Here is a 25,377-nt window from a genome sequence, read left to right as displayed (position 1 = left end):
TCTGGCCAAGGTTACAAAAAAAATTCTGCTGCACTTAAGGTTCCTAAGAGCACAGTGGCCTCCATAATCCTTAAACGGAATACGTTTGGGACGACCAGAACCCTTCCTGGAGCTGGCCATCCGGCCAAACTGAGCTATCGGGGGAGAAGAGCCTTGGTGAGAGAGGTAAAGAAGAACCCAAAGATCACTGTGGCTGAGCTCCAGAGATGCAGTTGGGAGAAAGTTGTAGAAAGTCAACCATCACTGTAGCCCTCCACCAGTCGGGGCTTTATGGCAGAGTGGCCCGACGGAAGCCTCTCCTCAGTGCAAGACACATGAAAGCCCGCATGGAGTTTGCTAAAAAAACAGGACTCCAAGATGGTGAGAAATAAGATTCTCTGGTCTGATGAGACCAAGATAGAACTTTTTGGACTTAATTCTAAGCAGTATGTGTGGAGAAAACCCAGGCACTGCTCATCACCTGCCCAATACAGTCCCAACAGTGAAGCATGGTGGTGGCAGCATCATGCTGTGGGGGTGTTTTTCAGCTGCAGGGACAGGAGAACTGGTTGCAATCGAGGGAAAGATGAATGCGGCCAAGTACAGGGATATCCTGGACGAAAACTTTCTCCAGAGTGCTCAGGACTTCAGACTGCGCCGAAGGTTTACCTTCCAACAAGACAACGACCCTAAGCACACAGCTAAAATAACGATGGAGTGGCTTCACAACAAATCCTTGACTGTTCTTGAACGGCCGAGCCAGAGCCCTGACTTAAACCCAATTGAGCATCTCTGGAGAGACCTAAAAATGGCTGTCCACCAACGTTTACCATCCAACCTGACAGAACTGGAGAGGATCTGCAAGGAGGAATGGCAGAGGATCCCCAAATCCAAGTGTGAAAAACTTGTTGTTGCATCTTTCCCAAAAAGACTAATGGCTGTAGCGATCAAAAGGGTGCTACTATTAAATACTGAGCAAAGGGTCTAAATACTTAGGACCATGTGATATTTTTCAGTTTCTTTTTTAATAAATCTGCAAAAATTTCAACAATTCTGTGTTTTTCTGTCAATATGGGGTGCTATTTGTACATTGAGGAAAAAATGAACTTAAATGATTTTAGCAAATGGATACAATATAACAGTGTGAAAAATTTAAGGGGGTCTGAATACTTTCCATCCCCACTGTATTTACATTGATCTATTAAAACAGTTATAACCCCTTTTTTTTCTGAAGAAGAACAAAAGGAGTTTTCTACCTCTTATTTAAAATCGTAGAAAGGACTACATACATGTTCTAAATATGCACACAATTTCTCCATTATGCTAATAATAAAACATCTCTGTGCAAAAATTTTTTTGAAGTATGATGTCCTTTGTGAAGTATCCTGCAAACTTGTAATTTATTTTACTTTTATTTGGGGAAGGCTCCAATGATGAAGAAGAACACAGTAAACAGTGCAGTGATGATGGGTCTGCAGTCCCCTGTCCACGTATTGATACTCAGCAGCTGGACCGGCAGATCAAGGCAATTATGAAGGAAGTCATCCCATTCCTAAAGGTGTGCACATCAATATGTACTTTTTATTGCGAGGATACATTGTACTGTGAAGAGTGATTTCTTTATTTTGTATAGTGCATTTTAAAATAATTACTGTGCAAATTAACTATTTAAGAAAACTGTTACTTGAGTATAAATGCACTCTTTAAAGCATGTCCTCTATTTAACGACCAGAATGGTAGTTTTTTGAGAACATAGGCATGGTTACAGGTACAACATGTGACTGGGTGGTACTTATAATATTGTCCTGCATTCAATTTTCACCAACTGTTACATACTCTAGTAAATTTTAAATTTCAGAAAGCTCTCTAGGAAAAATATAAAGTTAAATGTGGAACCCATCCAAATGATGGTATGGAGAACTTTTCAGCTCACACAACCTCCCAGCAAATGGAATCATAACCCTGTTTTGCTGCTACGCAAAGACAAATGCAAAGATGATCTTGGGTTAGTGTTGGCAGACCTGTCGTCCCACTAGTAGTGCATGTTCTTCAGGTAACTTCACATGTTTTCAGATGCCATCATTCATGTATACCAAGCGTGCACTGTTGGTGGGACATGAGGGGGAAAAGGTTCATTTACTAAAAATAGATGTGGCAATCATTACCAATACGCCAGATTACACTATAGTGTGGCACTGCAGGCTAACATTGCAATACATGAAACCGTTTACCTTTCCAGCAAAAAGATATAATCATTTGTAGTCAAAGACAGCAATAAAAGTATTTGGTACTTTTTTTTTTTAAGATATTTTTATCAAGTTCAAGAGATCAACATACAGAAGAAAAACTTTGGTTATTCACGATAGTGCATAGACACTTGATACACGTAAATATGCAGTAAACAGGTATCAATTTACATGGCTTATGCGAATATGCAGCATAAGGTACAAGTGACAACCATTATGCAAGGTATAGGTAAAAAAGGCAGACACATATATTAACTCGTGCATTGCAGGGCGTGACCAAATGTAGTATTTAACAGCTCATTTACTCTGGAGGGAAGGGTAAGAGGGCTGGCAATTCACCTTCCCAATATTTTATGAAAGGTTTTGGTTCTTTTCCAGAGCTCAAACATGCGCTTAAATAACAGTGTGGAAGTATTAATCAGTTTTAACTGATTTTAAAGGCGTCTGCGATCCTTTCCAGGAGAGACAAATGGACTTCTTCGTATAAATGTATAATATGCGGAGAAGTCTCTTAGCATGAGAAGATATGGGCAGGTTGCCAAAGATGCCCAAAAGGCAGTTTTTGGGGTGCAGGATATTCGGAAGACCCATTGCTGATGAGATGGAGCCCATCTCCACCCAAAAATCCTGGACTATTGGACAGGACCAGAAACAATGTAGGAAGTCTGCAGATTGACCACATCCTCTAAAACAGGCAGATGTTGGGGACAACCCCGTTTTATGTAACCTGGCTGGGGTAAGATGAGATAAGTGAAATATTTTAATGTCTATTATACGGTCCGTGGAGGATATTACCGAGGACTTATATGTGTCACTGAATTCTGACCAGTCATCTTCCGTAAAGGATATGTCCATAGAGCTCCATTTGGCCTGGGCTGTTCGGAATCTAGGGTTACAGTCAGTAGTCAAGGCAGCATAGTAAGTGGAAATAAGTTTAGTATGGTCAGGGTGTCGTAGTAATTTCTCTAATGAAGGTATGGCAATAGGGTTATCTAGAGAACCAAACTGGGCCTGGACAGCATGACAGAGTTGATAATAGAAGAAGGTGCGGGGCAAGTCAAAGTCAATATATCATATAGATCATAAATACCTATGCCATCTATATGATGGCATAGATATTTAATTCTTCCAGCGTACCAAGGTCGTGGGTCAGGCAGGGAGTTCAGGTCTTGCAACTTGGGATTAAACCATAGAGGGCTATTAGGGGAAGCCGACCAGGAGCCCTTAGAAATTTTTGAGTTGATTGAAATAGGGAAAGGGAGGTAGCCAACATGGACGTGCCCAGACCGGCCAGTATACAACCCCTATATACATTATGGAGTGTTTCAAAAGTGGAAGCAATAGCTCCCTCAGTGATAGTACAGGCGTTGGCCGCGGCCAGTCATGAATGTGGACCAGTTGGGAAGCCAAATGGTACAGAAGTTAGGAAACGCCAAGCCTGCCAAATTAGTTGGCAGTCTCAACATCTCAAGTGCCACCCTAGGAGGCCCGCCATTCCATAGGAACGCTGTGCAGATGGTATCGATTCGTTTAAAGATGTATTTGGGGATCTTGCAAGGGGACTTGGATAAAACATACAGCAGTTTAGGTAAATCATTTTAAGAGCGTTAGCCCTGCCCATGAGGTCCAAGGTTAAGTCCAGAGGACACAACCTGGAATCCGGATGAATCTGCAGACACGCATCTGGGTCTAAAGGAAAGAGGTTAGATTTTCAATTACTACTATGTTACAAATTAAATACTCTTTTACCCCTACCTCCGCATTCCCACTGCTTCATTTAAAGTCCCAAACTTCCTTTGCTATGTATCTGAAACAGGGATGGAGACACTTAACCGTGCTTCATTTAAAGTCCCAAATCCCCCACATTATAAACTGGGTCTAAAGGAAAGAGGTTGGATTTATCCCGACTCACCCGGAATCCAGAGAAATCGCCATATGTGCCAATCTCAGACAGTATTACCTTTAGAGTGTCGCGAGTGTTAGCCAGATGGACCAAGGTGTCATCCGCGTATAGCGAGACTTGCTCCTCCATATCGGCAATAGGGAGACCTTTGATTAACGGGGAGCAACAAATGCGCACTGCAAGGGGCTCCATAGCCAGAGCAAATAAGAGGGGCGAAAAACGGGCACCCCTGCCTTAGTCCCCCTAGCAATGGGAAAGGTACCAGTTAACGAGAGTTGATTCATATACGAGCCAGCGGGGATGTGTAACGAAGCCTGATCCATGCAATAATTCAGTGGCCAAAACGCTGTAAAACCCGAAAAAGATAAGGCTACTCTACACTGTCAAAGGCCTTGCATATATCTAAAGATGCAATAGCCTGGGTAGAGGAACAGTCATGAGGATATTGGAGATTGTGGAATAGTCTACGGATGTTCATTCTGGTGGACCTACCAGGGATAAAGCTTCCTTGATCGCTGTGGACCAATTATGCAGCCACAGTATTGAAGTATTTGGTACTTTAGTTTTATTTTTATTTTTTTTGTGGTCTGAAAAATCAGTAAAAGTTTAAAATAAGGTTCTTTTCCTAGTCTGTTTGAAAAATGGAAACATTTTGGGCTGAAGTTGGCCTTTGAGTCAGTATTTATATCTTGCAGTTTTGGTACCATAATAAGATTTGAGATGGTTGAGACAAAACGAGGCTCAATTTTAATATAAATAATTTAAAGCACCTGTGACTTTTATTTTGGAAGACTGCTGCTAGAGGAAGTACAACAGGTAAGGATAGTGCCGCCACATCCTTTTGTATTTATGGGTATTAGATGTAATTTGCTTAAGGGCAAAGCATTGTGTAAGTCAGTGTCTTATTGTGTTTCTGCAGGAACATATGGAGGAGGTCTGTTCTTCTCACCTTCTGACCTCCATCAGAAGAATGGTCCTCACTCTAACTCAGCAAAACGATGAAAGCAAAGAATTTGTGAAATTCTTTCACAAGCAGCTAGGCAGCATATTGCAGGTACTAGTTATTCACATTTGCTTTCTTTTTGTCCATTCCATTCTGATTTGGAAGTGTTCCCATGTAAACTAACAAGCAAAGACTGTCCAATAAATAGGACCAGTAGATATTTTTTTAATATCTCTTTTTAGTTTAGTATATTCCAATATGGGGGAGATTTACTAAAACTGTGGCACACAGAATTTGCTGTAGCTGTGCATAGTAATACTAAGCATAATAACTTTAGAAAGGCCATGCACAGGTGTATAGATTTTACTAAGCAATAACGGGTGGTCAGATTGCTTGTAGCTCCGGAGGTTGGACCCACTGCAGCTTTATTCCTTAATTGGTTGATTGGCATGTATTCCCTTTTCTACATGAAAGAATAACATGTAGGACAATCTTTATAAAGTATTTGATACATGTAGCAGTCTTTATTGGCTGATAGTTACCCTCTATTTAATAATGGATTTGATAAATTATTTCAAAAATATTCTCTTTTCTTTTGTGCAGCTTCTGCTGTGTTTCTTTGTATTTTTAAAGTGAAAAAGCCGAAGCATTAAATTGAATGACATTAACCACTTAAGGTCCACCCTATAGCAGTTTTACGTATACGCTGGATCACGTATATGTACGAGATCCGGCTCTTTCGGGTAGTGGGCATGAATGCGCAGCGCCACTGGCTCACTCCCATTGTGATTATACAATTAGGATTATACACAGCGGTAGCCCAGAGGTGGGTACCTCAGACTCTGGCTCCTGCAATTGTTCGGTACAGAGGCAGAACGTCGATCTGCCTATGTAAACAAGGTAGGCATGGATCCTGTGTTACTGCAAAGCAGGGACATGGATCCATGCCTTCCCCTAGTAAAGCATCTCCCACGGTACACAGAAAAAAAGCTCTATTTGTGGGGAAAAAAAGGACATGCAATTTATATGGGTACAGTGTCGCACGACCTCGCAATTGTCCAAGTAACGCAGTGCCGTATCACAAAAAATAGCCTGGTCATGCAGGGGGGTAAAACTTCCTGAGGTCAAGTGGTTAACTTGTGTCTACTTTTATGCTCACATGCTGTTCAATCCATTCTATGATGCTGCTTTAACACACTAAATTCTACAAAAAATGTGCCTTTTTTGTGCACTGCAACAGGTTGTGATGACTTGATCTAACCTGCATAGACCTCCAGAATTTTAGCAGTGAATTAGTCAGTGCATTCAGCAGGGAATTATATCTTTTCTGTTAATTTGATTTCTTAAAGTGAAGGGATTTGCTATGCTATTTTCAGGTCAGTGAATAAATGGCAGGTATATATGTCTTATATCAGTTATGCTGAGTGGAGTACTTAAATTGCTCTCCCTCCAAACAGTCTGCTTGCGTAAAAAGGACAAGTTTAGTGACTTTGGACAGCACAAACCTTTTTCGAGTCCTCACCTTCTAGTAGGTTCACAGTTCTGTTGTATATTATGTGAATCATGGTAATGTTTATATTTCATCTGTTTATCTTTTCTTTTTTTTTTTTTTTTTCTAGGATTCTCTGGAAAAGTTTAGCAACAAAAAGTTGAAGGACTGTGGAGAAGATCTTCTTGTTGAAATATCTGAAGTCTTGTTCAACGAGTTGGCTTTCTTCAGGCTAATGCAAGACCTGGACAGCAGCTCAGTGCAAAGTAGAGGGCAACATAAGGCAAACACTGATGTTTTGCAATCTTTCACCAAAAAGGTTGATAATGAAATAATGTTTTTATTATTGAGATAGAATAGTGTGTTGTTCATTATATCATTTTACTTACACTGTACTGTTTCTAACTAAAAATTGTCATTTAAAGCCTTGTAGTCTGTTGTTATTGCCATTAGTCGACCAGTTCTCTTCTATTTCTACTCAACTTGTTCCTTTGTGTATTACGAGCCAGTTAACTAGCACCTCCCAAAAGAAAAAAAATTATAGTGGTATTGAACCCAAAAACAAATATTTTATTGCAGCTTACCAATTCTTAGATGTGATGGCTGCATTAGTGTTTTTTTGTTGTTGTTTTCTTTTACTTAATTTCACCTGGTGATCCAGCTAGTAAGTCTGTTGTTTTTCAAAAGAAGTTGTTCTCTTGTTGATGTAGCAGTTATAGGCTTGAGACAAACTATTTACCGCTGACAGGGGAGCGTACAATGATCAACTTTTAATTTATTTGGGTCAACCCTTTATCTGAAAAGGAAAAAACATGTTTTTGTAAATGCTTATATAGTGTGAGCTGAATGTGTTAGACCAGTCATATGCCCCGTACACACGGTCGGACTTTGTTCGGACATTCCGACAACAAAATCCTAGGATTTTTTCCGACGGATGTTGGCTCAAACTTGTCTTGCATACACACGGTCACACAAAGTTGTCGGAAAATCCGATCGTTCTAAACGCGGTGACGTAAAACACGTACGTCGGGACTATAAACGGGGCAGTGGCCAATAGCTTTCATCTCTTTATTTATTCTGAGCATGCGTGGCACTTTGTCCGTCGGATTTGTGTACACACGATCGGAATTTCCAACAACGGATTTTGTTGTTGGAAAATTTTATATCCTGCTCTCAAACTTTGTGTGTCGGAAAATCCGATGGAAAATGTGTGATGGAGCCTACACACGGTCGGAATTTCCGACAACAAGGTCCTATCACACATTTTCCGTCGGAAAATCCGACCGTATGTACAGGGCATTAGACAGATCGAAATTGGTATGCTTACCGAGCAAGCTAATGGACCTTAAGCAATTCAGTATGAAAAAACATTCCATCCTCTCACCTTTAGCAATCAAGTCAGATCTGGGACAAGATTTGCCTAAAAATAATTGAACATCATAAACTTAAAGTTGGAGCAATTTAAAAAAAAAAAACACTTAAGATATACCTGTCACAAGCAGCCACCAGTGTCAGGCCAGCAGTGGGTGCTTGTCTATTTCCTAGTCAACAACAGAAACAAAAATGCAGTCAACACTCATCAGGCTTGAATAAAACAGAATTTTTCCATTGGATTGAGCTCCTCCCCTGTCGCTTTCTGCTCCAAGGCTTAATCGCCCTTCTAATCTCTATGATTAAGACCTTTGCAAGGGTGAAATGCACCAGGGAAGGAGTGTCGTCTGATGGAGTGCAAGATCTACTTGGAGGAATACAAATTTCAAGCACTAATGGTAACGGTGTGGCCAGTTTTTGTACCCTTAGTTGTAGGTAAAACAACCATCTTCTAAAGCTAGCCATAGACGGTTTAAACCATGTATGAGCATGCTGATTGAACCCAAGTTGATCAATCAACTTGGATACAACCAGCTTGTCAGATTTTCCATGCGATTATTTTCAATCCATGTATAATTGGCTTAAGGGCATACACCCATGCTCAAAAGTTTTCAGAATAACGCAAATTAATTTTTACAAGATCTGCTGCTTAATTGTTTTTAGATCTTTTTGTCAGATGTTACTATGGTATACTGAAGTATAATTACAAGCATTTCATAAGTGTCAAAGGCTTTTATTATCAATTACATTAAGTTTATGTAAAGAGTCAATATTTGCAGTATTGATCCTTCTTTTTCAAGACCTCTGCAATTCGCCCTGACATGTTGTCAATCAACTTCTGGGCCACATCCTGACTGATGCAGCCCATTCTTGCATAATCAATGCTTGCAGTTTATCAGAATATGTAGGTTTTTTTTGTTCACCCACCTCCTGAAGATTGACCCCAAGTTCTCAATGAGATTAAGGTCTGGGGATTTTCCTGGCCATTGACCCAAAATTTTGATGTTTTGTTCCCCAAGCCACTTATCACTTTAGTTTTTTGCCTTATGGCAAGGTGCTCCATCATGCTGGAAAAGGCATTGTCTTCACCAATTGTTGGGTGGTTGGGAGAAGTTGCTCTCGGAGGATGTTTTTGTACCAATCTTTTTCATGGCTGTGGTCTCAGGATGCTTTACTGTTGACATGACACAGCACTGATGGTAGCGCTCACCTTTTCTTCTCTGGACAAGATTTTTTTCCGTATGCCCAAACCATCGGAAAGGGGATTAATAAAAAACGACTTTACCCCAGTCCTAAGCAGTCCAATCCCTCTACCTTTTGCAGAGAAAAGTGCCTTCTGCTGACACCAGGCCATCCTCCAAAAATCTTCACCTCACTGTGTGTGCAGATGTACTCACACCTGCATGTTGCCATTCCTGAGCAAGCTTTACACTGGTAGTGCCCTGATACTGCAGCTGAATCAACTGTAGGAGATAGTCCTGTTCCTTTCTGGACTTTCTTGGGTGCCCTGAAGCCTTTACCAATGCAGTGGAAATGTTTTTATGGGATCAAGTTAATTTTCATGGCAGAGAGGGACTTTGAAATTTCAATTCATCTGATCACTCTTCATAACATTCTGGAGTATATGCAAATTGCCATCAAAAACTGAGGTAGCAGTGAAAATTAATATTTGTGTCATTCTAAAAACTTTTGGCCATGGCTGTATACAGAATGTATTTGCGGAATAACTTTTTGTAAGCTACTGCAGAGATGTAATTTTCAATCAGAAGGCTATTGTTTCCTCTAATGACTTTGCCTATTATGATATTCCTTGAGCTCTATTAATGTGGAACTCCTCATTATTGCACAAGATTTTGTAGGTTCATGTTGGTTGGCAGCTAATGTATGTCATTTTTATAAGTGCAGATACTTTAGTTGTGTGCAGACCTTGCAGCTTTATTCTGTTGTTTTCTCACAGGCACGGATAATGTTGGATGGAGTAGAAAGCTCTGACAACCGAGAGAGTGATGATGAAGACAAGGTATACATCATTATAAGGGTTGTTGTTTTCTCTCCCACCTTTGTGTGAAATCATACAGTGCCCTCTTTGGCATTTTTCATGTTTTGTTGCCTCACAGCCTGGAATTAACATGGATTGTTTGAGGATTTGCTTCATTTAATTTACAGAACATGCCTACAACTTTGAAGTTTTGTTTTTTTTTTTTTTATTGTGAAGCAAACAACAAATAGGACAAAATAACAGAAAAAGTCATAGTGCATAACTATTCACCCCCCTAAAGTCAATACTTTGTAGAGCCACCTTTTTGTGGCTATCACAACTCCAAGTCGCTTTGGATAAGTCTCTATGAGCTTGCCACTTCTTACCACTGGGATTTTTGCCCATTCCCCCTTGCAAAACTGCTCCAGCTCCTTCATGTTGGATGGTTTGCGCTTGTGAACAGCAATCTTTAAGTCTGACCACAGATTTTCTATTGGCTTGAGGTCTGGGCTTTGACTAGGCCATTCCAACACATTTTTATTTTAAATCAAACAAAATTTTATTGAGTAACAGGTGCATACATAATATGATTGCTTTAGCACATGAACATGGTAACAGTACATTAAATGTTGTATCTTTAATACATATGATATTGAGTACAAAATACTTGTCATGTGGGGATATTCAGGGTGCATATATTTGGTTTATATAAACTACGCATCCAGATCCACATCCAATAAATCACTCTATGCCCATATATTTACTTTAGACACAAGTAGTAGATTCTTGATGCCAACGATCCCATATCTTATTGTACTTGGCAGGGCAACCTCTATTAATATATATGCATTTCTTATACGGTAAAGTATTATTCACCTCCACCTTCCATTCCACTATTTTAGGAGGCTCTTGTCTCATCCATTTTTTGGCTATAACCTTTCTTACTGCAAAGAGTGTTTCATGTAGAAATGTTTTTGTGTATTTGTCGATTGTTTCCAGAATTATACCCAAAAGGCATTGTTTTGGGTCTAGAGCTAGGGGTGAGCCCACTGTGTCGTGTAGAAATGTCACAATTTGTTCCCACGAGCCTTGGATCTTAGGGAATGTCCAGATCAAGTGGAAAAAAGTGCCTGTCTCCCTCCCGCACATTTGACATGTGATGGGTTGTGCACGTTTATATCTTGCCACTCTAAGGGGTGTAAGATATGCCCTGTGAAGAATGTAAAGTTGTGACAGTCGGTCTGATAGTTTGGGGGACACAGCTTTGCAGGACTCCAATGCCTCCCCCCATTCCTCATCCTCTATTGGTCCCACCTCTCTTTCGCATCTTGGTTTGAGATCATATGCTATTTTAGTAGATACAGGGGTTGAGAGCATGTTATAAAAAGCTGAGATCAATTTGTGTTAATTACTGCCATAAGAACATTAGATGTGGGGTTTGGGAGGGAGTCAGGAAATTGTGATTGTAACGCATGATGGACTTGTAGAAATCTGAAGAACTTCTGGTTCTGAATTGTAAATTCTTCTTTAAGTGAATTAAAGGTTTTAAGATGTCCATCTTTTAATAAGTGGTGTAGGTAATATACTCCCTGTATGGACCATATAAATGTGTCATGAATTTTATTAAACTCAGGAAGATTCTTGTTATGCCATATCGGCATGTAGTCGTTGAACTGTGGAATTTCAAGTCTAGAGGCAGCTAAATCCCATATTTTCCTCTAGTGGTATATCATGGTATGTCTATTCTCTCCTAGTTCCATCCCTCCTGTGCCCGCTGCTATTGCATGTATCGAGTCCTTGGTATGTTGTGCCCACTTTGGACATAGAAGCGTGAGAAATCTATCGCTGTCCATTTTGTCTAAGTGGAAAAGCTGTGACAGCTGTGCTGCAATGTAATATAGATTAAAGTCGGGAAGAGCTGTGCCACCAAGATCAGTCGGACTCTTGAGGGTTTGCCATGCTAGTTTGTGTCTGTTAGTACCCCACACAAATGGCTTTAGGAGGGACTCTAAAGATTTGAAATGTTTCAAGGGTAAGTAAACTGGGGTATGCCAGAGAACATAGAGTATTTTAGGGAGTAAGATCATTTTGATTAAATTTATTTATCCCAGTGGTAACTTGGACCAAACCCGTATTTTATTTTTAACCGTGGAAATGAGAGAATCTGTATTGAGGGATACATAGTCCGCAGGGGATCTAGATATATGGATCCCTAAATATTTAATATCATCAACTCTCTGAAGCGGAAGCCTGGCTTGGGATTCTGGAGGTGAGAAGCTGTCAATTGGTAAAATTTGGGACTTGTCCCAATTGATTTTCAGTCCTGAAAATATTCCGAATTGTTCAATCGTGTGGAGTGCAGTACTCAATGATGGGCCCAAATCTGCTAGGTATAATAGCGTGTCATCTGCATACATGCTAATTTTTTCAATTAAAGAGCCCAGTCTAAGTCCTTTAATCTCCGGGTTCGCTCGGATGGATATCGCCAGAGGTTCTGCCGCTAGGGCATACAACAATGGGGATAAGGGGCAGCCCTGTCTCGTGCCTCTACTGAGGTCAAACATCTGAGACGACCACCCATTAGCCACCACTCTGGCCCTAGGAGCCTGGTATAATAATTGGACCCATTTAATAAATTTCGGGCCAAATCCATAACCCTCCAAGCATCTCCAGAGATACCTCCACTCCACCGAATCGAAGGCTTTTGCTGTGTCTAAGGTCACAACTACCCGCGAACCAACCTCTTCGTGTGTAGCCTGTAAATTAATATATAGGTTCCGGAGGTTAAACGAGGTGTTGCGACCAGGCATGGAACCAGCTTGATCTGCATGTATTAGTGATAAAATTACCTGATTAAGTCTAATGGATAGTACTTTGGCTAATATTTTAATATCAACCTGTAAGAGGGATATTGGACGATAGGATTCCGGGTATCCCGGGTCCTTCCCTGGTTTGGGGACGAGGACTGTTGTTGCCTCTGTCATAGATGGGGTAAAGTCCCAGTTTCAAAGAGATGGTTGTATAATTTTAATAGTTTAGGGTAGAGGTCGACCGATATATCGGCCGGCCGATATATCGGCCGATATTTGGTGTTTTTTTCTTAATCGGCATCGGCCGATTGTGCTGATAAAAAAGGCCGATATAACTCAGCGCGACTTGTAAATGACTTCTGAAGTCAATACAAGTTGCCTGTAGTCTTCTCTGAAGCGACTTCTCCCCCTCTCTGGGCAGCCTGCCAAATCTGATAAAAAGAACCTGCATTGATACAATGTTTACACTTCTGAATGAACTGAGTGCCGTGTAGAAGTTCTCAGTTTAACCATTTAAAGACTAAATCTTTTCTGACACTTGTTGCTTACAAGTAAAAATCCTGTATTTTCTGCTAGAAAATCACTTAGAACCCCCAAACATTATATATTTTTTTTAGCAGAGACCCTAGGGAATAAAATAGCGGTTGTTGCAATATTTTATGTCACACGGTATTTGCGCAGCGGTCTTTCAAACGCAATTTAAGAAAAAAAAAATACACTAATAAATTTAAAAAAAACTAAGCAGTAAAGTTAGCCCATTTTTTTTCGTCCAAAAGTTTTGATTACCTGTTTTTGTGTATTTATTTTTAAGATATAGTTTTTTTTATATATATATTTTTTTTATCTAAATTCTACATACAAGTGAACTGATTGGAGGTTTGTTTTGTTTAATAAATGTTTAAGGCCCCTTTCACACGGGACGGATCCGTGTTGATCCGCCCCGTGAACATCCGCTGCTCAGCGGGGATCGCTCTGTTTTCCCCAGCTGAGCTGGTGGATGACAGGGCGGGACCCGCACACTGTGCAGGGACCGCCCTGTCAGACCTCCGCTCTCCGCTATGGGGGATCGGAGGAACCTGGACCGTCTGTCCGTGTTTATCCGATCCGCTCTGCAGACGGATAGAAAAATAGGATTTTCTTCCGTCTACAGAATCGGACGAGAGCGGAGCCGGATGACATCGGGTGTTAGCGGATGTACATCCGCTGACACCCGCTATGCCATAGGGATGCATGTATGTCCGTATTTCATCCGAAAACGGATGGATGAAATACGGACATACGGTCCGCATGTGTGAAAGGGGCCTAAATGTAAAAAAATTTCTGTATCACTTTAGGTTGCTTTCACACTGGAGCGGGCAGGCATTGACGGTAAAATGCTGCTAGTTTTAGCTGCGCTTTACCGTCATTTTAGCGGCGCTATTCGGCTGCTAGCGGGGAACTTAGAACCCAGCTAGCAGCCGAGGAAGGGGTTGAATGCGCCCCTGAAGCGCCGCTGCCGAAACACTTTGCAGGCGCTTCAGCAGCGGTGCGCATTCATTTCAATGGGCAGGAGTGGTGGAGGAGCGGTATACACCGCTCCAAAGATGCTGCTTGCAGGACTTTTTTTTAACATCCTGCCAGCGCATCGCCTCAGTGTGAAAGCACTCGAGATATCACACTGAGACTGCAGGGGAGCCATTTACAGGCACTTTACAGGCGCTATTTTTAGCCCAAAAGCGCCTGAAAAACGCCCCAGTGTGAAAGGGGTCTAACTGTTAAATTTTATGAGATGAAGGAAAAAAAAAAAAATCGGCCTAATATATCGGCCCAAAAAAATCGGCATTACATATCGGCCACCGAGATTTCTAAATATCGGCATCGGCCAGAGAAAAACCCATATCGGTCGACCTCTAGTTTAGGGGTTAGTATTTCACTGAATTGGGAATAAAACTCAATTGGGAGTCTGTCTGATCCTGGGGATTTAGACCTAGCAAAGCTAGCCATAGCAGTTGTTATTTCGTCTGTGGTGAGGGGTGCCTCTAGTAAATCTATCTGTTGTTCTGTCAGCTGTGGGAAAATCACTTTCTCAAGAAAAAGAGACATAGATTGTGTCTCAGTGGGGGCTGTTTTTTTGTATAAGTCAGCAAAAAAATCCCTGAACATAGAGGTTACTCTAGGTGGGTCTGTTATTTGTTGTCCTCCAGGGCCACGTAGTGTGATAACCACCGGGGGCCTATCTTCGCTATGTACCAAATATGCCAGCAACTTGCCTGCTTTTTCCCCATGTTAAAACATTTTTTGTTTGGAGAAAAACAGTTTTTGTCTAGCTTTCTGGTATTGTAGCTGGTTAACTACTCTAGTTTGTAGTTTAAGTAGATCTGCATTTGTGGGGGTTGGGGTGGTGGCGTAATCTCTTTCAGCAGAGGATAGATCCTCCAGCGTCTTACCGAGGGCACTGGAAGAGTTTGTCTTAATTTTATTAATAGCAGTTATTAATGTGTGGCGAGCGAATAGCTTAAAGGAATCCCATACTGCGGATGGTGATGCTGACTTGTCATTTTCCACAAAGTACATTCTTCATTTATCAATAAGCTCATCATCCTCAGGTAGAAGAGGGAGTCAAAATGGGTTTAAACGCCATGACCGTGGTGGTTTTGCTATAGGGATACTTAATGTAATCCAGTAGGGACTATGGTCCGAAAGTATTCTAGGGCAAAATATATCCTCTGATAGTCTCAGTGTTAATCTGCGGGAGATGAGTATTAAATCTGTACGGGACATGGAACCATGAGAAGACGAGAAGCACGAATATGATTTAGCCTGTGGGAACTTGTGGCGCCATGTGTCTATTAAGTGGAAGGTGGAGATAAGCTTAGAGAACCTAGTCTCATTGGGACTATTACGGGTAGGCGAAGTAAGTTGTAGCCTGTCTAAAGTTGGATTTAATGTGGTATTGAAGTCACCTAGCCAAACTGCAGATATAGTGGAATGACGGGCCATGAACGATAATCCCTCCTTAATTGTGGAGACGTTAAATGGGGGTGGTATATAAAAAGCCATTATAAGGAGAGGTTCTCCATATAATTTAGCATGGATAAAGACATAGCGGCCTAGTGGGTCAGTGGATAACTCACACAGCTCAAAATGTACCGATTTGGCTATCAAGACTGAGACTCCCCTGGAATGGGATGTATGGGTAGAATGATACGCCCATTCAACCCATGGCCAGCGAAGTACCATCTGGACACTCCCCTCAACATGTGTCTCCACCAATGCCACTATATCAGCATGTTGCTTCTTGAGGAATGTGAAGACTGCCGCGCGCTTAAGTTTCTCGCGCATGCCCCTCACATTCCATGTGAGAAACTTCAGAGATGCCATAAACAAAACCTTTTAATCTCTAATAAAACTGTTATGTTAAACAATTTGCTCACTATGCGTAAGGCACACATGTTCCTAGTATTCAAACTTAGCTGCGTCAGCCTTGTATTGCACGACATACATGTACATTCACATGGATCTAGCATTCGAGATGTTACCTGTTTTCTATGATTAGTATGCACAATCAAGTTTAACCAAACCATAAACAAATGAACTCCCACCCCCCTCCCTGCCCTACACTGTCCCAAACTGGTGCGGGCATATTCCCTTAACTTATATCAAACTGGGAAACATTCCATCTTCCTGGTTATAAGTAGAATGCAAAACATCTGGTTAAGTCCCCGGGGATTGAGTAGAACGAGGGGTATCATCCATATCATTTGTATAAGGTATGGTATGGTCTCCCGATCCCCTTGCTTCCAGTTAACTGCAATGAATAAGTTCCAGAAAAAGTTCCAGTGATCATGGTGCTGCTTCCCAGGACTGTGTGGGGTAAAGTCTCGCTGTACGGTGCATGTTGTCTGTAGGACTTCTGTCTCTCCGGAGCCCCGGAGGGTAAGTTGACTCTTATACTGTGGATATCAAGGATTTGTGCTTTGTATTTGCGCTGGTTCGTGAACAGTTGTAAGGCACATTCACAAAGTTGCTAGGACTTAATCAATCAGCTCTTTCAGGATTGGCACGACGTTCCAACCAGGAGATCACTTCCTCAGGATCCTCAAAGAAGATTGCACGACCGTCATGTTCTATTCTGAGAGGGGCAGGAAAAAGCATAGAATATTTGTATTGTAAGTTCCTTAGCCTACGCTTGGCCTCCGTAAAGCTCTGCCGACGACGCTGTACCTCCGCCGAGAAATCTGGGAAAATAGCTACTTTAACATTACCTACTGGGATATTGCCTTTCTCCCTCGCCATTCTTAAAGCTGTATCTCGATCTTTGTAGTTAAGGAGTTTAGCTATGAACGCGCGAGGAGGAGCTCCCTGCTGGGGGGGTCTTGCTGGCATGCGATGTGCCCGCTCCACTGCAAACATAGGGGAGAAGGCTTCTCTCCCATAGGCGTTGATCAAAAGTTGTTCCAAGAACATAGTAGTATCCTTGCCCTCAGACCCCTCTGGCAGTCCGATCAGGCGTATGTTACATCTTCTCAGCCTATTCTCCATATCGTCCTGTTTTGTAAGGAGTTGGTGTATTTGCCGTTGTATGCGATCTGAGGATGTTTGTAAGGGTGGAATGGCATCTTCCACAGTGCTCAATCTGGTCTCAGCCTCCTTCACCCTGTCTCTGAGCTTTTGAAAGTCTTGTCTAATGAGGGAAATATCCATCTTGACTTCCTCAATTTGTGCTGTGAGAGAAGTTCTGCAAAAGGAAATTGCTTCAAGGAGTTTGTCAGTGTCATTCGCTGTTCGTTCTCCCCCCCCCCCCAGCTTTCTCTGAGGCTCCATCTTCCTCCATGTCCTCTTTGTCTTGTCGGCGGTACTGATCAAGTTTTGCCGCCGCTGCCTTCTGTGCTTTGGTTGGTGACATGCTGTGAGGGTCCGGGGTAGTGCCCAACAAGTCCTCAATCTTGTATTAGCAAAATTAACTGTCTGTGGGACAGGAGAAAGTGCTGGCTGGGGTCTCAAGGCCACCAGTATGTCCGGGGACAAGGACTGTTCTTATGTGGCGAGTGTTCGACACGTTGCTGCTCCGCTTGTGGTGCTGGCAATCTGGGGCTGTAGTAGGAGATATGAGGGGACCCCAGAAGAGGGTGTTCACAGGGGAACGAAGAGGCCGCAGGCTGTAGATGCAGCACAGGCAGGATGTGCAGGTGTGCTAAGATGGCCACCGGTCTCCACATGCAGTCCTAGGCCACAACCCAGCCCAGATACTGTTGCCGTTCCTTCTGGGGTACTGAGGGCCAGGGGGGCTATATGTATGAGGATTGATGTGATCTAGCACCTCTAGGAGGTTTCCCAGCCTCTGAGCATCGGGAGGGCCCAGCTATCCTAGGATAAGTCTGAGGTGAAGGAGGACCAAGATGGCCGCGGACCTCCAGGTTTAGGACGAAGCCGCGGACTTGCCTGAATTCAGCCGCCGTGTGGAAGATCGCCGCTCCGCTCGGGCCGCCGTGTATCTGATCACTTCCAAAGTTAGTTCTGAGGATTGCAGGTGTTACAGGGAGGGTGATCCAGCAAGTGAGGCAGTATAAGCAGTCCAGGAGTAATAACAGCAGGAGTAATGGACGGAGCTCAGGGAATACACGTCCTACGCCATGCTGTGTCAGGCCACGCCCCCATTCCAACACATTTACATGCATTTACATGTTTCCCCTTAAACCACTCAAGTGTTGCTTTAGCAGTGTGTTTGGGGTCATTGTTCTGCTGGAAGGTGAACCTCTGTCCTAGCCTCAAATCTCACACAGAGTGGTACAGGTTTTGCTCAAGAATATCCCTGTATTGTATTTGGCACCATCCATCTTTTCCTCTACCCTGACCAGTTTCCCAGTCCTGACTGCTGAAAAACATCCCCACAGCAGGATGCTGCCACCACCATATTTCACTGTGGGGATGGTGTTCTTTGGGTGATGTGATGTGTTGGGTTTGCGCCAGACATAGTTTTCTTTGATAGCCAAAAAGTTCATCAGACCAGAGCACCTTCCTCCATACATTTTTGGAGTCTCCCACATGCCTTTTTGCAAACTTAAAAGGTACCATTTTGTTTCTTGCTGAAAGTAATGGCTTTCTTCTGGTCACTTTGCCATAATGCCCAACTCTATGGAGCGTACGGCTTATTGTCGTCCTATGTACAGATACTCCAGTCTCTGCTGTGGAACTCTGCAGCTCCTCCAGGGTTACCTTAGGTCTCTGTGCTACCTCTCTGATTAATGCCCTCCTTGCGCGGGCCTTAAGTTTTGGCGTGCGGCTGTCTCTTGGCACGTTTGCTGTTGTGCCATGTTCTTTCCATTTGGTTATGATAGATTTGATGTTGCTCCTAGGGATCATCAAAGATTGGATATTTTTTTATAACCTAACCCTGACTTGTACTTCTCAACAATATTGTCCTTTACTACTTTGGAGAGTTCCTTGGTCTTCATGGCAGTGTTTGGATAGTGAAGCCTCTTGCTTAGGTGTTACAGCCTCTGGGGCCTTTCAAAAAGGTGTGTATATGTAATGACAGATGATGTGACACTTAGATTGCACACAGGTGGATCATTTCACTAATTATGTGACTACTGAAGGTAATTGGTTGCACCAGAACTTTTTTGGGCTTCAAACAAAGGGGGTGAATACATACGCACATGCCAATTTATCAGTTTTTTATTTCTAAAAAATTGTTTTAGGTATATATTTTTCTAATTTTACTTCACCAACTTAGACTATTGTGTTCTGATCCATCACATAGAATTCAGATTTAAAAAAAACATTGAACTGAAGGCTGTAATGTAACAAAATAGGTAAAAAGCCAAGGGGGTGAATACTTTTGCAAGGCACTGTATGACTTGCTTGCTTACAGATTTGGAAGCAGGTTCCTTGATTCTTCACATGAATATTTGTTGGAAGAATTACAATAATGCCTATAATCCAGCCCATGAAAGCCATAGTGTTTTTGGCACATGTAAGGGCCCATTGGATGCAAGGTTTGCCTGGATGCTTTTTATTGCAAAGTACAAATTTCTTCTTTCTGGACTGTTCACATATATGCATTTAAAGGGTATCTACAACATTTTGCATGTACTTTGTCTAGGGATAAAAACTGGCAATGATATATCGCTTTACTTAGGATTCATATGTAATATTTTGTATTTACCTATCACAAATTGGATTAGCAGCAAGGATGGGAAGTGTTATCATAATGGGGGATTTTAATTATCCAGACATAGACTGGGTGGAGGGAACCGCGCATTCATTTAAGGCTCGCCAGTTCCTTAATGTCTTGCAGGACAATTTTATGGGTCAGATGGTAGACGCACCAACTAGAAATAAAACATTACTGGATCTACTGATTACCAACAATACAGACCTGATCACAGATGTGGAAATATGGGGCAATTTAGGTTACAGCGATCACAGGTCAATTAGTTTCAGTATAAATCACACAAATAGGAAACATGAAGGGAACACAAAGACACTAAATTTCAAAAGAGCCAACTTCCCTAAACTACAAACCTTGCTAAAAGGCATAAATTGGGATAAAATATTAGGAACAAAGAATACGGAGGAGAGATGGGTTTGCTTTAAGAGCATATTAAATAAGGGCATTAGCCAATGTATCCCATTGGGTAATAAATTTAAAAGAGCGAACAAAAATCCTGGATGGCTTAACTCCAATGTAAAAATGCATATAAAAGCAAAGGAGAAAGCCTTCAAAAAATATAAGGTTGAGGGATCATCCTCAGCATTTAGACTTTATAAAGAATGCAATAAGAAATGTAAGGGTGCAATTAGGACGGCTAAGATAGAACATGAAAGACACATAGCGGAGGAGAGCAAAAAAAATCCCAATTCTTTAAGTATGTAAACAGTAAAAAAGGGAGGACAGACCATATTGGCCCCATAAAGAATGAGGAAGGACATCTGGTTACAAAGGATGGGGAGATGGCAAAGGTATTGAATTTATTCTTCTCCTCTGTATTCACGAGTGAATCGGGGGGCTTCAGTAACCAAAACTGCAGTGTTTATCCTCATGACACAACACAGGAAGCACCTACATGGTTAACAGAGGACGGAATTAAAATTAGACTTGAGAAACTTAACATTAATAGATCACCGGGACCAGATGGCTTGCATCCGAGGGTACTTAGCGAACTCAGTCAGGTGATTGCCAGACCGTTGTTCCTAATTTTTACAAACAGTCTATTGACTGGAATGGTACCAGCTGATTGGAGAAAAGCCAATGTAGCACCAATATTTAAAAAGGGCCCAAAAAACATCCCTGGGAATTACAGACCAGTTAGCCTAACATCAATAGTATGTAAACTCTTGGAGGGGATGATAAGGGACTATATACAAGATTTTAGTAATAAGAATGATATCATTAGCAGTAATCAGCATGGATTCATGAAGAATCGTTCTCGCCAAACCAATCTATTAACCTTCTATGAGGAGGTGAGTCGCCATCTAGATAAAGGAAGGCCCGTAGACGTGGTGTATCTGGATTTTGCAAAAGCATTTGACACAGTTCCCCATAAACATTTACTGTACAAAATAAGGTCCATTGGCATGGACCATAGGGTGAGTACATGGATTGAAAATTGGCTACAAGGGCGTGTTCAGAGGGTGGTGATAAATGGGGAGTACTCAGAATGGTCAGGGGTGGGTAGTGGGGTTCCCCAGGGTTCTGTGCTGGGACCAATCCTATTTAATTTGTTCATAAACGACCTGGAGGATGGGATAAACAGTTCAATCTCTGTATTTGCAGACGATACTAAGCTAAGCAGGGCAATAACTTCTCCGCAGGATGTGGAAATCTTGTAAAAAGACCTGAACAAATTAATGGGGTGGGCGACTACATGGCAAATGAGGTTCAATGTAGAAAAATGTAAAATAATGCATTTGGGTGGCAAAAATATGAATGCAATCTATACACTGGGGGGAGAACCTCTGGGGGAATCTAGGATGGAAAAGGACCTGGGGGTCCTAGTAGATGATAGGCTCAGCAATGGCATGCAATGCCAAGCTGCTGCTAATAAAGCAAACAGAATATTGGCATGCTTTAAAAGGGGGATCAACTCCAGAGATAAAACGATAATTCTCCCGCTCTACAAGACTCTGGTCCGGCCGCACCTGGAGTATGCTGTCCAGTTCTGGGCACCAGTCCTCAGGAGGGATGTACTGGAAATGGAGCGAGTACAAAGAAGGGCAACAAAGCTAATAAAGGGTCTGGAGGATCTTAGTTATGAGGAAAGGTTGTGAGCACTGAACTTATTCTCTCTGGAGAAGAGACGCTTGAGAGGGGATATGATTTCACTTTACAAATACTGTACTGGTGACCCCACAATAGGGATAAAACCTTTTCGCAGAAGAGAGTTTAATAAGACTCGTGGCCACTCATTACAATTAGAAGAAAAGAGGTTTAACCTTAAACTACGTAGAGGGTTCTTTACTGTAAGAGCGGCAAGGATGTGGAATTCCCTTCCACAGGCGGTGGTCTCAGTGGGGAGCATTGATAGCTTCAAGAAACTATTAGATAATCACCTGAATGACCGCAACATACAGGGATATGTAATGAAATACTGACACATAATCACACACACACATAGGTTGGACTTGATGGACTTGTGTCTTTTTTCAACCTCACCTACTATGTAACTATGTAATAGTTCTCATTTACAGCAGGTTATGAGTGTAAGGAATGTTTCAGAAAGCTGATTTACTATTATACAGTGTCTGGATCTGCATAGCAGCTTAAACACAGCTGTAGAACTGCCCCTTTTCCTTCTCCTTTATTGTATAAATGGTGATTGTGTTTTCTGTCTGCAGGTGTTGTCAGCAAGTGCACCTGTATTTTCTTATTATAAAGTCTAGCATGTCTTGAAAACAGAGTACAGGCGGTCCCCAGGTTATAAACATCCTACTTACCAACGGAGGAAGACAACAAAGTGAGAGGAAATCTACCCCTAGGAAGGGAAATTCACTCCTGTATCATGGGCAAAAAAGTGTCTCCACTGAAGCTTTATCACCAACCCAAAATTTTCAAAATCCAATTGTCAGAAACAGTGAGATGAAATCTTCAGAACAGGAGCACAGACAGCAAAACAAATGATACAGGGGTGTTAATTCTTCCCTATGCTATCCAAAAATGTAATTATTTTTTTGGCTGGAGCTACACTTAAAAAATGTATCTGTTCTGACTTGCAAACAAATTCAATTTACAAACCCACAGACCTTATCTTGTTTCTAACCCGGGGACTGCCTGTATCGTGACAGTGTCTTGTTTATGTTCTGAACGCTGCACTTACAGAGCAAAAGCCACACTTCACCACCTTCTCCACAGCGCTGTTTGACAGTGACTTGTTCCGTTTTGCACTGCCTGTGCTTGAAGAACTGAACATAAAGTTGTAGTACAGTGCAGGATTGCGTACATAGAGGGGTCTCCATAGGTCCCAGTGGCATAAGAAGTTTTATATAATCCGTTTTATGGAGGAAAAAAAAATAGACTAGTAATTTACTTAGAGTATTACGGTAGAGTTTTCAGTTCTGCAGCTGTTTAAAGGCATATAGGGGCAACGTAGGTTAGTTTAGAGCAGTACTGTGGGAAATAGTTTCTCGGTGAATAGATTCAATGAGTCACAGAGAAGCCAAAAGGGAGAATCGGCGACAGCATGCTGGGCAGAGGGCACATTGCTGTTGGCAATCTTTCAGGACTATGCCTATTCTGCAGTACCAGAGGCTAATATAACGTGATATATCATTTCTGGTTATTCGGTACATGTAAATGTTATTTAGTTATTACCGTGTTGCCTTATTGTTCATTTTTTTTCTATAGCTCAGTTGTTGTTGTTTTTCCTAGGACAAGGATGAAACAGAGATCGTATCAAAGTCACAAAACAAATGTATTGATGTGTCTGAAGCTCACAGTGGGAGATCTGACATTTCAGAGGAAGAAGATGGAAATGAGAACATTCCTGTGTCCATCAGTAGGCATTTTTGTTATACTGGCTTTTTTGTTGTATTATCAATTTCTTTGCTGTCTGCTAATTTAGTAGCACCCAATGCTTATGCCTCTTGTTTAGTGCATGTTTTTTTTGTTTTATAATTGACAATTTTTATTGACTTATAATATTTTCAATACAAAGGTGTAAAGCACAATTGAGGGAGGAGAAGGGGAAGGGAAATAATAAAAACATACTACTCTGATAAGCGCGTAAGCGACTATTACTTCAGATTTGAGACAAGGTCTAATGACATAGGCAGCTAGATTACAGCTCTGTTGACCTCCCTGACGGTATTCCCGAGTCTGGCTCGGGGTGGAATTTCAGTACCAAAAGCGGTAACCCCGAGCCAGACTTGGGATTGCATCGCAGGATACAGGAAGAGCATACTTACCTTGTCCCCAGGATCCTGCGATGTCTCCCCGCAGTGTGAGCGAGCCGTCCTCCGCTCGATCTATCACTTAAGCAGAGCTCCGTTCCCTGTGAGCGTTGCGACGCACGGAGAACGGCACCAAATTCAAAAAGTAAAACGCACAATACATATACCGTACACTGTTCTCTTACAGATTACGTTACTGTATCAATTTATTTCAACTCCCTTTTGTCCCTAGTGGTTTCTCCAGTGCCCTGCATGCAGTTTTATATTATAAAAGCTGTTCTTTTTGCCTGGAAACTGGAGATTGTCCATAGCAACCAAAACCGTCCCTTTACATCAAAAGAAGGTTTAGACCAGCTAGAAAACAGCGATAATAAATTAGAATCACTTGCAGAATTGAGCAATAGCGATTTGTGGGGAAATCCGTCATCAAACACTGAAAGTAACGACAGCGACAATTCTGCAACTGAGCAAATTTCAGTGTTTTTGATTTGATCATATTATTGAATCATTTTTATTATTATTATTATTATATTATTATTTCTTATAATTATTTATAGTTATTTATTATATTATAATTTATAATTTCGTTTTTCAAACTTTATCATACCCAGGATATCTACTAGTCTCTTGTTTGGATAGATTTAAGTGAGTTATTCCTAAGATATACAGGCCTACAATATAAAACGCTAAATTTCCATGCAAAATAATTGTACCGCTTTCAGCATCAAAAATCTGAAATAATCATACTGCCAGGGAGGTTAAACGAGAGAACAAAATGCTGGAGAAACAGTAAGAGCTTCTCAGTCAGACAGACCATTAGGTTATTCTGTAATGGAAAATTTTCCTTCTCACAGTTGCACCCTCACTCCTGTCTTCACCTTTATTACTGCACATATCGGCTCCTGCTAATTCTAAACCCATATACCAATAACACCTACAGGACACTGGGACGTGTCCCCCCAAATAAGTCACACTCCCATATCATCTCTCACCCTTCTGCTTCTCCTAACTTCTGGAGATATTTCCCCAAATCCTGGACCACCATCATTTACCTTCAGCCAGCATACCCAGCACCCTCCATCCTCTGTTAGCAGCCGCAATCCACACAATCTCATTTCTATTCCTCTTCAACCTAGAACCAGCCTCCCCTTCTCCTGTGCCCTTTGGAATGCCCACTCTGTTTGTAACAAACTCACCACCGTCCGTGACCTTTTTATCACAAACTCCCTGAACCTACTTGCAATTAATGTGACCTGGATTCAAAAATCTGACCTTCCTTCCCCTGCTG

The 25,377-nt window shown here is 41.8% G+C and overlaps 1 protein-coding gene across 10 annotated transcripts in view; it reads left to right on the top strand.

Moving 5' to 3' along the window:
- The window catches only part of PCM1 (pericentriolar material 1), a 225,895-nt gene that overhangs the window by 164,431 nt on the left and 36,087 nt on the right, over positions 1–25,377 (top strand). For all 10 annotated transcript variants that reach the window (XM_073607974.1, XM_073607935.1, XM_073607950.1 and 7 more), the window contains 5 exons: positions 1,404–1,537; positions 5,048–5,182; positions 6,691–6,879; positions 9,889–9,951; positions 23,569–23,695. In XM_073607974.1, coding sequence (XP_073464075.1) covers positions 1,404–1,537; positions 5,048–5,182; positions 6,691–6,879; positions 9,889–9,951; positions 23,569–23,695 — 648 coding nt within the window. The remainder of the gene's footprint in view (positions 1–1,403; positions 1,538–5,047; positions 5,183–6,690; positions 6,880–9,888; positions 9,952–23,568; positions 23,696–25,377) is intronic.

The sequence above is a fragment of the Aquarana catesbeiana genome, linkage group LG01 (assembly GCF_042186555.1).
Source record: "Aquarana catesbeiana isolate 2022-GZ linkage group LG01, ASM4218655v1, whole genome shotgun sequence".
NCBI lineage: Eukaryota > Metazoa > Chordata > Amphibia > Anura > Ranidae > Aquarana > Aquarana catesbeiana.
Note: the sequence above shows the minus strand (reverse complement) of the source record. Positions and strands in the feature narration are given on the sequence as shown.